This window comes from Mustela lutreola, chromosome 1 (genome assembly GCF_030435805.1).
Source record: "Mustela lutreola isolate mMusLut2 chromosome 1, mMusLut2.pri, whole genome shotgun sequence".
NCBI classification, from domain to species: Eukaryota; Metazoa; Chordata; class Mammalia; order Carnivora; family Mustelidae; genus Mustela; species Mustela lutreola.
Window position 1 is genome coordinate 8,304,782 of NC_081290.1, and position 15,487 is coordinate 8,320,268.

Here is a 15,487-nt window from a genome sequence, read left to right on the forward strand (position 1 = left end):
AAGGAGAGGCACCTGGTGGCTCAGTCAGTCCAACTCTTGATTTCAGCTCAGGTCACAATCTCAGGGTCGTGACGCTTGTATCGAGCTCCGTGCTGGGTGTGGAGCCCACCTAAGATTCTCACTCTCTCTCTGCCCCTTCCCCCTGCCTCTCCCTCTAAAAAAATAAAAAAAATAAATAAAAATAGAGGCAAAATACTGAGAAAATTATAGACAGGAAAACTCAGTATTCAACACCAGAACAGCATCCAAAGGAGAAAAGCGGCCTGAGTTCTGTTTTTGGACAAATGCCTCTAGAGGTCTAAAGACTCTGGACTGGAAATATGTGTTTCTTACCCTCGTCGTAAGCTGTGATCGCAGCTTGTAGCACACAACAAAAGAGCAAAAACCCCTCTACAGAGAAATACTCTGTATCAGCTAAATGGACAGAGCCTATATATACGTGGTTACGATGACCCTTATGTAAGAACTCGCTACACATCAAACATTGTTCTAGCACCTTACATAAAATTATCATACATTTTCCTATCACACAATCTTCACAAGACACCGCGAGAGTGTTTTTTTATGAGGTAGACGCTAATGTTATTTGTATTTGACAAACGAGGAACCTGAGGAGACGCAAGAAGTCCAGTAATTTGTCCAAAGTCCTACAAACCATCTAAGAGCCCGAATTCAAACTAATTCAGTCTGGCTCTAGCGTCCAAGCTCTAATTATGGCAAGCCACAGCCTCTGTCTGCATCGGGCGGACAAAAGCAACACTGCCCGGGTTCACAGTTACAACATCAGAGCCGGCAACCACGACACCGTCACGTCAGTTGGCAGAACAGCATGGCTGGACAATTGGGAAGCCACTGAGGGATCTTGGATGACACCTCTTTTTCCTCTGGATAAATTCTGCATTCGGATTCCACTGAATCTGAATCTACTGCTGGCCTGTAGCAATAGTACCGATAAGCGGCCAGCTAATGACAGAAAATACTGATAAGGGGCCAGCTAATGCCTGTAATACAAAAAGGTTTTAGCTTTACTTTTTACCGTTTGTAAAATGATCAAGAGGCCATTTTCCAGATCTTGAGACAGTGTGAAACAGTTCTTCATTCTCCCAACTCCTGAATTCCATTTACTGAAGGTCTCTATTTCCTTTTTTTTTTTTAATCTCTCTCTCTCTCTCTCTCTTTTTAAAGACTTTATTTATCTATTTGAGCTAGAGAGGGAGAGAAAGAGCATAAGTGGGGGGAGCAGCAGAGGGAGTAGAGAAGCAGACTCCTCACTGACCAGAGAGACTGATGTGGGGCTAGATTCCAGGACCCTGGGCTGGTGACCTGAGCTGAAGGCAGATGCTTAACCCACTGAGCCATCAGGTGACCCTGTAAGTTTTCTATTTCAACTTCAGTTGTTTTTTTCTAGATTAAATCGCTTAAATAATTTTAGAGAGAGTTACAGAGCACTCAGAGCTAAGCCTGCTTTTCAGGGTTAAAATGGGCCAGGCTTTAAATGTGTTTGTATCCGGTCAAGACCTGTTGGGTCTGATTTGCTATCGATCAGTCCTTCAGTTATCTCCCAGACACCCTGGGCTACTAGGTGGATACAGCTAAGGAATATGGTTTCATTTTTGATTAGTCAAATACCACTTCAAGCTCACTCCTTTTAAACAACCATCTCAAACTACCTTTGAGACAAAGAGTATTAGAGAGGACTAAGTCCTCATCACCAGTGTCTCTAGACATTTAAAAAATATGCCCCTTTATTTGGCCAAAAATTATTTAAGTAACAGATTCATTTATTCAACAAAGAGTATATATAATAATATTCTATGTAGGAATAAGTGTTATGAAGAAAGGAATGCAGAGTAAGTGAATCCAGAATAACAGCACAGGTGATATATTGATAAGGTGGTGGGGACAGCTCGAGGAGGTGACGTTCGGGGAGAAACCCAAAGGAAATCAGAAAAATATTTTATGTAAATAACCTCCCAAAAGAACATTCCGGAAAGGACCCCGACACACAAGCACGTATGACGTGTTCTAGGGAAGCAAAGGGCAGCCGTGGCTGGAGGGCGGTGACGGAGGGTGAGAACGGGAGGAAGTGAGTAAAAACACGCAGCCCAGGCCAGCTCCTGTGCGCCTTGCACATCACGTGAAGGGCTCTGGGTTCTATTCCGACGTCATGTCGTGCTAAGCATCATGGGAAGCCGCGGGTGAGAGAAGGCACGAGGATGGATGCAGAGAAACTGGTTCATAAACTTCATAGTGCTCTGAGGGAAAGACGATGGCTGTCGGCTAGGACCTTTGGTGGAGGTGATCATGGGTATATTTTCAACATGGGTTAATGGGTAAGATAAGGGATGTAAGAGAGAGTGGTAAAGGGTGGCCTGAGCAGCGGGGCGAAGTGACAGTGCCACTTCCGAAAGCAGGACAGACTATGGGGAGTAAAATGAAGACTGAAGGTTTGCATATGTAAGTTTGAAGTGCCTATTGGCCATCCAAGTGGGCGTGTCAAGTGGACGGCGGTTACATGGGTCTTGACACATAGGAAATACAGAAGCTGTTTAAGGCTATGGGACTAGAAAAGATGACCTAGGAATGGCTCTGGGATGACAAGCGAAGCCCTAGGCTTATTGCAATGTTCTCAGCAGTTGTCCTCACCCTGACCACATTAGAATCCTCTATGGAGCATTTTAAAAAATACTGATACTGATACTGATAGGTCCATCTGGAAGATTGTGATTTAATTGTTGTGTTGGGCTCTGGCAGCTGCATTTTTAAAAGCCCCACAGTGATTTCAGTGGGCAGCTGAAGTTGAGGAGCACTGGTTTAGAAGTTGGGAAGAACAGAATGACCCAGAAACAGAGGATGAGAAGAAATATCTAGTGACATAAAAGAAATGCATGCCAGTGGTAGCTTTAATCTGTGCTTAAGCAATAACAGAAATAGCCCTATATAATGTGGCCATTTCATCAAATTAAAAAGCCTGTTATGAATATTATTCAGTTCATTACATAGTTTCCTGCTTATAAGAACCCTCAGGAGAAATTATTTTTCAGTCTTAACACCAAAAACCATTTTATTTATCCTGAGCATGTATTTATTTTTAATTCTAAAAACATGTAATTGGACAACCAATCATTTTTTTCCTGTGAAGGAGCTCTCAAAATGAAATTAGTGACCTAATCATAAAGTATAGCTTAGACTCAAACACATTCACCCAACATATATTCAGCACTAGTACATAAAAAGCAATGTGCTTGGCAGTGGTAATATATCCGTGAAGATTGAATGACAGGCCTATTTTTAATAGCCTTATTCTTGGCTCTTAGTTCTAGGCCTTGCTTCTCCCTTTTAACTATTTCACAATGGCATGGTGTTTCATATACTGTTGTGGCCCACTTTGAATACTTTTTAGAATAAGTATACTGTGATAGCTAGCCTGTCCTCAATACTCACCATGTGTGAATACTAAATCCTTTACAGGTATCAGCTCGCTTAACTCTCCCAACAACCATGCACACTCTGACCTCACAGGGACATGCAGGAACAGAACATGTGTTCAGGCAACGGAACCAAAGAGCCCATGCTCACTGACGCCAAATTCTCCTGCTCCAGGAGTCAGTCTTTTCCATTCAAGGCTGCAGCTATGGTGTGAACAGTGTGGCAGTCATAAATGAAGATATTGGTTTTGAAACCTTATATTTCTAGTATTATTTTCCTATTAACAGGAATGAAATGTTTTGAGTCATTGACATGAATCAGTTCTGCAGGTGACCAAATTCTCCACGGTACCAAATTGCCAAGTCAGGACTGATAGACTTTCTGATTGTGAAACAGATTTTAAGCTATATATTTAAAAAAAAAAAAAAAAAAAAGTGATCAAACTCTAGCCAAAATGGGCCAATCGGCTTAGCCACGGGACAAGGGGTGCTGGCATGAGCCAAAGTACTGTTCTGTCCTTTCTAGCTGCTCTGACTGGAAGGGGTGTGTGTGTGTTGGTAGGGGAGGGGTCTGTTTGTTACAGCTTTATATAATTATGCACTTATTTTCTACTCTCCAAGATTAACAGATGAAAATAAACTCAAGGACCTTCCTACAATGTCCGATTTTGCAAACATGGCTTAAAAGATCAGACACGAATACTAAATAAGTGCTCCCAAGAACCCAAGATTTCTGCCTGCATTTGAGAGTGAAATATTCAGGCTTCTTGAAGTGCACTGCGCTGCTTATAGCCCTTCTCGGCAACCTCTCTGTGGAAAAACGCTAGACCTCTGGAGGCATGCTAGTGCAAACACAGCAAATATCCAGGGGCAAATATAGCAAATATAAATACAGAGATATGTATTTTGTTAGGGAAAAAAAGCAAAAAATGAAAACCAACTTCCAGAGCCAGAGAGTCACAGTGCTTACCATGTTAAAGACTATATACTCTAACACTATATTAAAGTCTCTGAGAAATATCACCGTCAAGTGATTGATTGATTTTTTTTTTAAGATTATATCTATTTATTTGACAGAGACAGAGACCACAAGTAGGCAGAGAAGCAGGCAGAAAGAGGAAGGGAAGCAGACTCCCCGAAGAGCAGAGAGCCTGATGTGGGGCTCGATCCCAGGACCCTGGAATCATGACCTGAGCCAAAGACAGAGGATTTAACCCACTAAGCCACCCAGGTACCCCTAGATTGATTTATTTGATCCAGATTTCCCAAATTTATTTTGAACAACACCTCCCCCTTTAAAAAAAAAATCAAACCCATTTAAGATTTTGTGGTACATCGGGTGCTGCTAAGAATACAGCTTATGAATAGTTGTATTAAAATTTTCATGATACTCTTCCAGGAGTAAAGTAAATTTACCCATTCATTTGTTGAACAAAGACTCTGGACAGCTATTGTGTGAGGTGCTGGAGATAAAATGGGCAGATAAGCAGATGTGGTCTTTGCTTTTGTGGGGTTAACAGTCTAGTGAGTGTGGATGAACAGTAATTAAATAAGGACACTAAGAAATGGTTATCACAAACTGACCAATGACGTGAAGGAAAAGTTCTTCAGTGCATCCATGATGGTGTGTGTGAGAGGGTGAGATGCGCTATCAGAAAAGCCTGCCCGAGGCTTCTATCTGAGCTGACATACAAGACATGAGTAAGAGGGCGTGCCCCTACCTGAGAGGCTGAAGAATGACAGGTAAGGGGTTAAAAAGAGAACGATGAGGGAGAGGGTACAGAGGAGCAGCACTGAGATGCCTTGAAAGTGTAGAGAAATATACACAATGGGAAATAGAAAAAGACCTCAAAATACAAAAAGCAACAAATTATAAGAAGAAGAAAAAAGAAGAGACTTCAGAGATATTTACTGATTAAACAGAGTGCAGCCCACACTATTTAAGTATATTTAGTACCTTTATATAATAACACTCTTGGCACTGACTTTATTTATTTTTATAAACTTAGTTATTTATTTTGGAGTGAGAGCAAGTACGTGGAGAGAGGGGGAAAGAGAGAATCTTCAATTAGACTCCCCGCTGAGTGTAGAGACCAGCAGAGTTCAGTCTCACGGACCTGAGATCTTGACCTGAGCCAAAACCAAGAGCTGGGAGCTCCACCAACTAAGCCTCTCAGGCACCCCTGACTTTATGTTTTTAAATCACTAAATCATCACTTATATTTATGGTATGAATTATTTCTTTTGTAGAGACTGAAATGTTTTCTTCCAGATTTTAGGAATTTCTAATAATTTCAGATGAGATCAGGTGTGTTCAGGGCAGTATGCCATAGACAAAATTTTTCCTAATTTCAAGTAGAAGATAGTTTTGTTTTTGCCTAATAAGTGGGATTTTTTGGTCTGAAGTGAAGAACAGTAGCAGACTTTAAATCTTAAATGACACTTAAATTAAGTGATTTAAGATTATGACTGTCATTGGTAGGAGAGAGGAGATCTCAGGACACCGTGAATGGAGGGGAGGGTACTGCTGGCAACATTAATTGAAAGACATCACCGTGTTTTTCCAGTAAAACACTCAGGATCTATCCTTTTCTTTAAAATTATTTTTTTCCCCCTCAAGCTCCTAATAGATACTGCTGTCTTCTTACAGAGGAGCTGGTTTCTTTGTCATGGAGGTGGGGAATATGATGGTGAATAAGTCAGCTATTTCTCTGTCCTCCTGAGCTTGCAGTCTAGTAGGAAAGCCGACCATTAAACAGTTAGGAATGAATGATTAGTCACCATAATTGTGCCAAGAGCTGCAAAAGAGGTTGAGCTTTCTGTAATAGAATGTAGCTATAGATGGGTGCCTGGGTGGCTCAGTGGGTTAAGCCGCTGCCTTCAGCTCAGGTCATGATCTCAGGGTCCTGGAATCGAGTCCCACATCAGGCTCTCTGCTCAGCAGGGAGCCTGCTTCCTCTTCTCTCTCTCTCTCTGCTTGCCTCTCTGCCTACTTGTGATCTCTCTCTCTGTCAAATAAATAAATAAATAATAAATAAAATAAAATAATTTTAAAAAAAAGAATGTAGCTATAGAGTGGTACCTTGAACATGCAGGCTTAGAGACACTACAAAAAGGGCTGCTTTGTGCTGGTCATAAAATAAATGTCTCATGCTCTGAGGTCATGGGGAAAGAGAGAAAATGAGAGGGAAAGAGAAAAATGTGAACTTTACTTTACCTTTTAAAGGTTAGGGGTGCCTTGGTGGCTCAGTCACTTAAGCACCTGCCTTTGGCTCAGGTCATGATCCAGTGGATCATGAAGCCCCATGAAGTGGAGCCCCCACTTCAGGCTTTCTGCTCAAAGGGGAGTCTGCTTCTCCCTCTGCCCCCTGCTGGTGCTTGCTCTCACTTGCTCTCTCTCTGTCTCTGTCTCTCTCTCTCTCTCTCAAATAAATAAATAAAATCTTAAAAAAATAAAGAAATGAATCAATAAATAATGTTTAATGATGGTTGCGAGAATGTAATAGTTCCAGCCTCCTGATGTAAGAAAACACGCTATTTTCCAAGTACAGTGCTTTCCAGATAAGAGCTGGTTGAATTTAGGAGATGTTAAGAATTAAGTAGTACTCAGGGCACCTGGGCAGCTCCGTCAATTAGGTGTCTGACTACAGCTCAGGTCATGATCTAGGGGTCCTGGGATTGAGCCCCACATCAGACTCCCTGCTCAATGGAGTCTGCTTCTCCCTCTCCCTCTCACCCTGCCCTGGCTTGTGCTCTCTCTCTGTCAAATAAATAAAATCTTAAAACAATGAAGCAGTACTCATATCATTCAGCTTAGAAAAGGAGACTAGAGCAATCATTTTATTTCCTATTGCTTTCTTCAATGCAAACTCGGTGCTGGAATTCAGTAAGGTCTCTCATGGGCACAGAGGCATCACAAGACATACTATCTCCAATCTCTCACCACGGGTCCTTCCAACAGGGTAGTGGGCTGGGAGGAACAGAGAGGAAATGCTTGCCATCCCCCTGCCCCCGTTTGACAATGGTTCACTCCATGAAGGCAGCACACGTCCCACTCCACTCTGCTGCCAACAAGACAAAGTCTCAGTGCCTGTGGGGTGAGCCTTTGCGTGACTCCTGCGTTCCTAGGCGTTCCTATTTGGCTCCTCTCTTTGAAACCCGAAAGCGCCTGGCCCAGCCCGGCACTGGGCTGAGCTCCATCACACAAACCACTCAGATCACACTGCACTGCCTGGAACGTCTGCTCCCGGGTTGCCTCCCGACAGCACCTCCTGGAGGGGAGAGAGAACGGTCCTAGTCTGGCAGGTGTTCGTTTTCACACCTGGAGCCCATTTTCACAAAGGAAGGGCATTCTCTTGGCGAAACATCTTACATTAGGTTTTCCATTCACATAGCCTGCCCCTTGAATAGAAATGACCTGATACATAGAAAGGTGCAGCAGAAGGGCAGATGGAATTCAAAAGCTGAACCTCAATGCAGAAGCCGCATCGGGAGAAAACAGTGTCCAGAGATGAACTCTGCAGATGCGGACTGTCATCTTCCAGACACAGAGAGCTAAGTCTTTTCTACCAGTCTTCCCTGCAGCATCTCACAGGAGAATTAAGTACTGAATGCATATTGTCTGAGCGAAATCCAGAAGACCCCTGAGCCCATAGAACTCTAAGCATAATCGGCTTGCTGTCCCTTTCAAATGCTATTTGAAAAAGTCCCTGTAGAGGGGAGCCTGGGCATCTGACCCTTTGTTTCAGCTCAGGCCATGATCTCAGGGATGTGAGATCAAGCTCGACACCAGCTCCGCACTCAGCCCTGAGTCTGCTTGGGACTCTATCCTTCTCCCTCTGCCCATCCCCCCGCCCGGCCCCGCCTCTCCGCTCACACGACTGTGTTCTCTCTCTCTGGTTCTCTCAAATAAATAAATCTTTAAAAAAAGAAAAAGTTCCTGCATCAATGTAGGAACTGCAATGATACCACAACCTTTCAGCCAAAGGAGAAGCATGTAGCTACATGTCGTGACAATTTTGGGGGAGTCTGTCTACATGGGATGTCCTACATAAGAATAGAAAATACACAGAAAAACACCAACTCTAAAAAAAACGTTGAAATAAAATTAGATTCTGTATTCTTTTGGTGACAAGTAATAATCTTAACACCTGGTCATTATGGTACTTTGTTATCTTGTAGGAAATTCTGTGTTAGAGAAACTCAAGAATGTCTCTCTTGTTTCCTCACAGTAAAGCTAAAAAATGAAGACATTGGGCTGAGACCAATGGCATTCAGTTTCCATTCTGAAAAAAAGGTGAACCTGGGTATACAATCAAGTTCAAAGAAGACACAGTGTCCTCTAGTAGGTCACAACTGTACTCAAACATCGCTATAAGGAGTGGAGCTCAAGAGAAGAGATTCTCCATCGTCAATATCTTTATATCCCCTAAATTAGCCACAGGCTTCCCAAAGCAAATGCAATGTTTGCTTAGAGATGGCGAATTTTATTTCATGCCATTGAATATTTATAATTTAAAACACCCTTACATGTATATTGTGTACCTCTGTATCAACGTCCCCCTTCACCACCAAGACTGTGAGCTCTTGAAAGACAGGAACCATCTCTCACCTGCTCTCTATAAACTACAGAGTGGCTCAAATGCCGTGTCCTCCACAAAGCCTTCTGTGATGCCACGTCCTCAACAGAAGATACTCTCCCTGCAGAACCCCACTGGGTCAAGCATTAGCATTACTTTTTACCTCAAGATTCGAGCACATTCTCAGCCCTTTAAATATTTCAAGCCTTTGAGGAATTAAAATAGGCTCTTTCTCACCAAACAGCTGGGATTGATGTCCTAAATAATCAGGACTCAAAGCTAGCCAGGAGTAGATACATATTAATCAAGCTAAATGACAGTATGGCCATTTTTCTTCTCGTACGATTATCTTTGGCTTTAAGACACAAATGAATCATTGGGGTTCTGAATCTCTTCTGGCAAAGAAAGACAGCGTGAGCCGAACGCTCAACATTGCGAGTGTCATCAGAACAGTTCTATAGATATGAATTTGCCGAGGTAATCCTCCTTCATTATCTCCATTAGCTAACAATGCACATGTAGTCACGGCACATAATTACTGCTCTAACAGACAGGGACGTTTGAAATATTAACTTTCCCACAGACTCCAAATCTTCAGTAAGCAGCTCTCAACAATTCATTATATTAATCATATATGTCACCACACTCCCATTAAATAGGCATGAGGTTAAACACCACTCATGTTGCAAACGGCCCAACATCATTTTTAATATAATTTGTTACGTTTTAGATACTGTAATTATAACGGCACCTAGGTGCTGCTATAATAAGTGGAAAGTTAACTATCTGACCTGTGAGTAACCAGTATTATAACTAATTCCACTTTAATTCAATTTTCAACATGCATTCATGAGAATATTTTATAATATGAAGTATATAAAGTATTTATAAAGTTAATATGCATTATGACAGGGGATGTCTAATTTAAAAATTGCGTAAAGAAGGGAAAGAAGGAATAAATTGATTTTCTTAGACTTAGGAATTTTGGACAATGGAAACTTATCAAGAACTTAACATACAATATACTGACATCTATAAAAAAATTACAATGGAAAGTATGATTTGGAAGAGTATGATGCCATATTTCCAATCAAATACTTTACAGACTTTATAAATTCTACATTTACACAAATTATTGCAGCAAAGACTAGATTTGATCCCAAAAAAGGAAACATAAAACCTACCAGAGAAAGACAATAAAGTTTCAAACCAAGGTGAAGAATACATCCTTAGCCTTGGATCATGTTATTCAAAACATTATGGTTAATATGTCCACAGATTATTGAGTTAAGCATATAACAGAAATAATAGTAACAGCCACGGTTCCCACTGAGCAAGCGTGTACTTAACGTATGATGTCAGCACCAGAATTAGAACTTTACGTTCAGATCTCATCTGATTTTCACATTAACCCAGTGAAGGAGATATTAATATTATTTGCGCTTCACGGATATGGGCAGTAGAGACTCGCCCGGCATAAATATCTCATCCAAGGACACAGGGTGCGGCAGGAGGTGAGTCTGTCCTCCTAAACACAGACAGCATCCAGCTGCCAGCTCTGGTTCCAGCATTTCCTCGTGTGGCCTTGGGTAAGTCACCCGAACCCTCTAAAGTTCATTTCTTTTAGCTGCAAAATGCAAATAATATTAATATATGCCAGAACGACTGAGAATGAAATAAGAGGACTTACCAGAAAGTACCATACAGTTTGTGGAACAACACAATGCTGCTTGTTATGTTATTGATGAGGTAAGAAAATAAAATGTTGAAAATGAAGTAAAATTTGCACACTGACACAGAGTCAAAACCTTCCAACAGGGGTGCCTGGGTGACTCCATCATTAAGCGTCTACCTTTGGCTCAGGTCATGATCCCATGTCTTGGGATCCCATATCCTAGGATCCATGTCCTGGTATCTCAGGTCCGAGAATTGAGCCCCAAATCAGGCTCCCTGCTTGATCGGAAGCCTGCTTCTCCCTCTCCTGCTCCCCCTACTTGTGTTCCCTCTCTCACTGTGTCTCTGTCAAATAAATAAATAAAATCTTTGGAAAAAAAATTTTTTTCCAACAAAAATGGTATACCTAGGTAAATATTTCTGGTTGTTTTAACTTGTTTACCATAGAAATTACTGCATAAAGGCAAATATGAATCAATATATTACATCCTAAGAGACAGAAAAGCCCTAGTAGATTAAGTTGGAAGCAAACAGTAACGCTAGAGCTGTCGATGTTCACCATGAAAACTGTGTGCGTACTACTAGATTTCGCCTTTCAAAGAGCTCCTCGATGTTCACCATGAAAACTGTGTGCGTACTACTAGATTTCGCCTTTCAAAGAGCTCCTCAAGACTAAAGCTTTTTGAAGTTACCTGGCCCTAATCATCAGGCCCTAATTTACTGTGATCCGCACATACATTTTGATTACTGGCAATATTTAAATCCTTAGGCCCAGGAAGGAAAAGGAATATTCAAAACTCTCACTCATTATTTTAAGTAAATGATATGTAATGGCTGGGCTTCTCTTTCCATAGGACTTTGTGGCTTAAGAAATTATTCCAGGTGTCTTATGTCAGCAAAGATCCCAAAAGGAATGCTTAAAAATTTAAGATCAAGACACTGGAATTCACCAAGGTTAATAATGATAAGAAATCTCTATTTCTATACATCAGTGTGTTTGTGTGCATGCGTGTGTGTGTGTGTGTCTGTGTGTGCATGCAGAAGTCTACTGACAACGTAGACTGTTATGTATTTAGTGGCTTTCCACTTTTCTTTATGTTTGTATTGTCAATTATTTAAAGGAAATGTATATGGCCAAAATAATAGTAATAGGGACAAAAGGGCCATATATTTCCAGCAATTCTTTTATTCACTTTCAAGGTGCTCATATCACTAGATGAAGGAGGAGGGAGGCTTTTATTTGCATAAATCCATGAATATACCGAGCCACGTTTCCAAACGTCCTCACTCGACTTTAAGAACGAAGAAAATCACAAGAATATATGGAATCAAGGCCCGACCTACCTCCCGGCCGCTCGTGCTCTCCGTCAGTGTGCAAAAGCATGGCGATGGGCATCCCTACATTCTTGGATCTTCCAGCTACAACCACATTTTTCCCAAATGTTTCAATTCCTTAAAACATAGAGTTTGATTTAAATGAAGAATCAACAATAAGAAGCAAATTAAACATTTGAACAGCCAATTAAAACATTCTTTAAAAACTTCTAATTAAATCTGCATTATTGTGTGGCTTCTCTATAATGTGCCACATTCATTATTTATGAATATTCTTTTTACACTTCAGAGATTTGTCACTTCCTCTGTAACTGTCCTCATTAAAAAACTACACTTTCAAGTTGCCATTAAATTACTTTTAAACATGGAGATTCACATGAAGAGTTAGACATGAAAAGACTTAAAATATATTAACTACTAATTATAAAGTAAGCAAAGTAAAACAATGTTGAGCTTAATTGGCAATCAAACTTTCAGCAAATCTGGAACAAAATAAAGTGGAGGAAAAGTATATATATATATATATATTTTTACAAATATATATATATATATATATATATATATATATATATATATTTTTACAAAGCTCATGCCCTTTACCCTATCAGAAAGAGGTGCTGAACTTCACGGACTCGAAAAGATAGGAAAGATAAAATTTTTAGATATAACACACTCTACTTGGTTTGGGCACAATTGACTCATACATAAAATGAAGAAGTTAGAATTAAGGTTTTTACAAGTAGTAATGTCCTAAGAGGATGGTGCTAGAATCCATCCTAGAAGATAAAAGGAGAAGATGTGGTCAGAAACAGAAGGGACAGTAGGGATGCAGGACAGTCACAAACATAAAGGCAGTATGGAATTAATTAAAGTAGAGACAAACATCTCTCTATACACCTCAAGGGTCCGAGGGTATATTACTGCACTTAGAGCATAATTCAGATGTAAATGCCTCTAGTAAAAACCTAGGATCTTTAGAGATGGCTCCAATATGTTCATCACATTTTGTTTTTAAAGGTAAGGAAAACCACAATTCATTTTGGAAAATGCACATTAAGTGTATAATTTAAAATGAGGGAGACAAACCTACTCTTGGGAAAATTCACTCCTACAAGGTTCAATGGCAGTTACCTGTAACCTGGCATGCGCTCCTCATTTTATTCAATTTTGGATTATTCTTTGACTTCTAAAACGTTACAGCTTTCTACAGACTGAGGTTTTATGGCTTGTCGTTCTCTTTCACTCAGTAAGGAAACGGTTCTATCAGAGCACTGCACAAATGCGTCCCGTGGGCCTCAAGTTACCAACCTGTCCTCTTGATGATTTCCCAAACAGCACTGGCGGTGGCAGGTATGAGAGAACGCTGGTCAAGGCACAGTCTTCCAATGTTGATGATATGGAATCCATCCACATCTTTTTCAGGGGCAATTCCATTGCACACGGTTCGCTCGTCCACATGGTCTGAAACGTAAATACAATCGGTCTGACTTTAAAATGGCCATTTATTCGGAAGTCTTTCCTTGAAATCTGAAGACCCACGTCATGACTTGGCTTCCGGAAAGGTGTGAAATCATCACTCCGTCCTTATCCTCTCCACCGAAACAGTGAGCCGCAGTGAGCTTGGCTGACGGCTGCCACGGACCGCCGCCAGAGTCTCGGGCTGGCGTGCTGAGAGGGGAAAATGTGTGAGATGAAACAAAGCCAATGAAGACTGGAAACCGCCAGGTCCTAAATCTTTGCCTCGATAAGTTTACCTACTTAGCGGTTTAAATCTATGTTTTTCCCATACAAGACATTTCCATGAATAGGCTTCTATTAGATATTTCCAGCATTACAGATTAAAAGGGCCTTGTTAGTATTAAGACAATCATAACATCATTAATGTGCCTAACTTCCTCCCAAATGACATAACAGAAAAGCAGATCACACAGACACACACACACATGCACACACACACAGGCCTCCTTTGTCTAAAGCACTAGCACACTGATATCCAAAAATACCATTTTGGTTTTCTATTTGGAAGGAAAAAAAATAATAAGAGTAATAAACTAATCAAAAGAGACAGGAAATGCTAATCATCATTTCCTTTTGAAAAGTAATAAGTAGAAGTAATAAAGCTTCCCCCAAACCCTACAATAAGCCCATGTGCCTAATATACTGAAAGAAAGGTATTATTTGCTACATAAAAGTTTCTTTGTTCATCACACAATGAATGTCATTTAGATATAATTTTTAAGAACATTATCAAAGCCCAAGTTAAAATTGTTCTCAAAAAGCTACGCCTTGTACCTTAGGTCTTCTGTATTCTAAATGGGATACTACCGCCATTTTACTTTAAATTCGATTTGCCAGCATGAAACTCCAAAGTTTCTTACAGGTATACCAGTAGTAATCTGAATTATGTTCATACAGAAATTGGGTCTTTGTGAACAATCAACAGTTGTTGATGGGGACACCTAACGACTGAGCCACCCAGGCGCACCACAAAATGCATCTCAAAGTATAGTCCTATTGCTGTTAGTTAAAAAAAAAAGTTATCCGGAAAACACTGGGGAGTCACTAGACACAGACAGATCTGGGCATCTGAAAGACAGGAATGGCACTCAGAGAGTTTCCCATTTTGGAGACTTTCCTTAGACACAGGACAGCTAAAACTTGGATAGACATCTGTGGTCCTACGTGCTTAAGGAATCAAGGCACAAAGTTTGAGCTATCACAGCAGCTGAAAATTGAAGGGATATATCCAGAAAAGGAGAAAGGCACAGAGTAGAGCTTCAAAGTGTTATCCATAAATTCTGCCCAATTCTCGGACCCCTAATCAACATACACATGAGAAAAACTCCAAGAAGCCCATCAAGGCTCAGAGAACTACACAGAGATTGCACATGTGGTTCAGCAAAGGCAAAGCAAAACGTGAAGTCCTCAATGTGAGAGGCATTTACAAAAAGTCTTACAGGGTGCCTGGGTGGCTCAGTCAGTTAAGCATCTACTTTTGGCTCAGGTCATGATGCTAGAGTCCTGGCATCAAGTCCCTCTTCGGGCTCCCTGCTCAGTGGGGAGTCTGCCTCTCCCTCTCTTTCTACCCCTCCCCCTCGTCCCTTTCTCTCCCTTGCTCTCTCTCTCTCAAGTAAATAAATAAAATCTTAAAAAAAAGAACCTTATAGCTAACTTATACTTAATAATGGAATGCTCAATCTTTTTCCTCAAGAAAAGAAGACAAGAGTGTCACTCCCACCATTACTATCCAGTGTTTTACTGGAGCTCTTAGGTAATGTGATAATACAAGGAAAAGAAAAAAGAGGTCTAAGATCAGAAAGGAAGAACTGAACACCCTAGCCACAGATAGCATGGTTATTAACGCAGAACATCCTAAAAAAAATTAAAAAAACAATAAAAGAACTGATAAAGTGGATTTTGCAAGAGCACAGAGTACAAAGTCAAAATCAATACAAAAAATCAATTGTTGGG

The 15,487-nt window shown here is 40.7% G+C and overlaps 1 protein-coding gene across 6 annotated transcripts in view; it reads right to left on the reverse strand.

Moving 5' to 3' along the window:
- Positions 1-15,487, reverse strand: part of MTHFD2L (methylenetetrahydrofolate dehydrogenase (NADP+ dependent) 2 like) — a 129,785-nt gene that overhangs the window by 77,379 nt on the left and 36,919 nt on the right. For all 6 annotated transcript variants that reach the window (XR_009350505.1, XM_059159144.1, XM_059159135.1 and 3 more), the window contains 2 exons: positions 13,325-13,477; positions 12,026-12,133 (listed from right to left, as the gene is read on the reverse strand). Coding sequence is in view for 5 of the 6 variants with exons in the window: in XM_059159144.1 (XP_059015127.1) it covers positions 12,026-12,133; positions 13,325-13,477 (261 nt within the window). In the remaining variant the exon portion in view is untranslated. The remainder of the gene's footprint in view (positions 1-12,025; positions 12,134-13,324; positions 13,478-15,487) is intronic.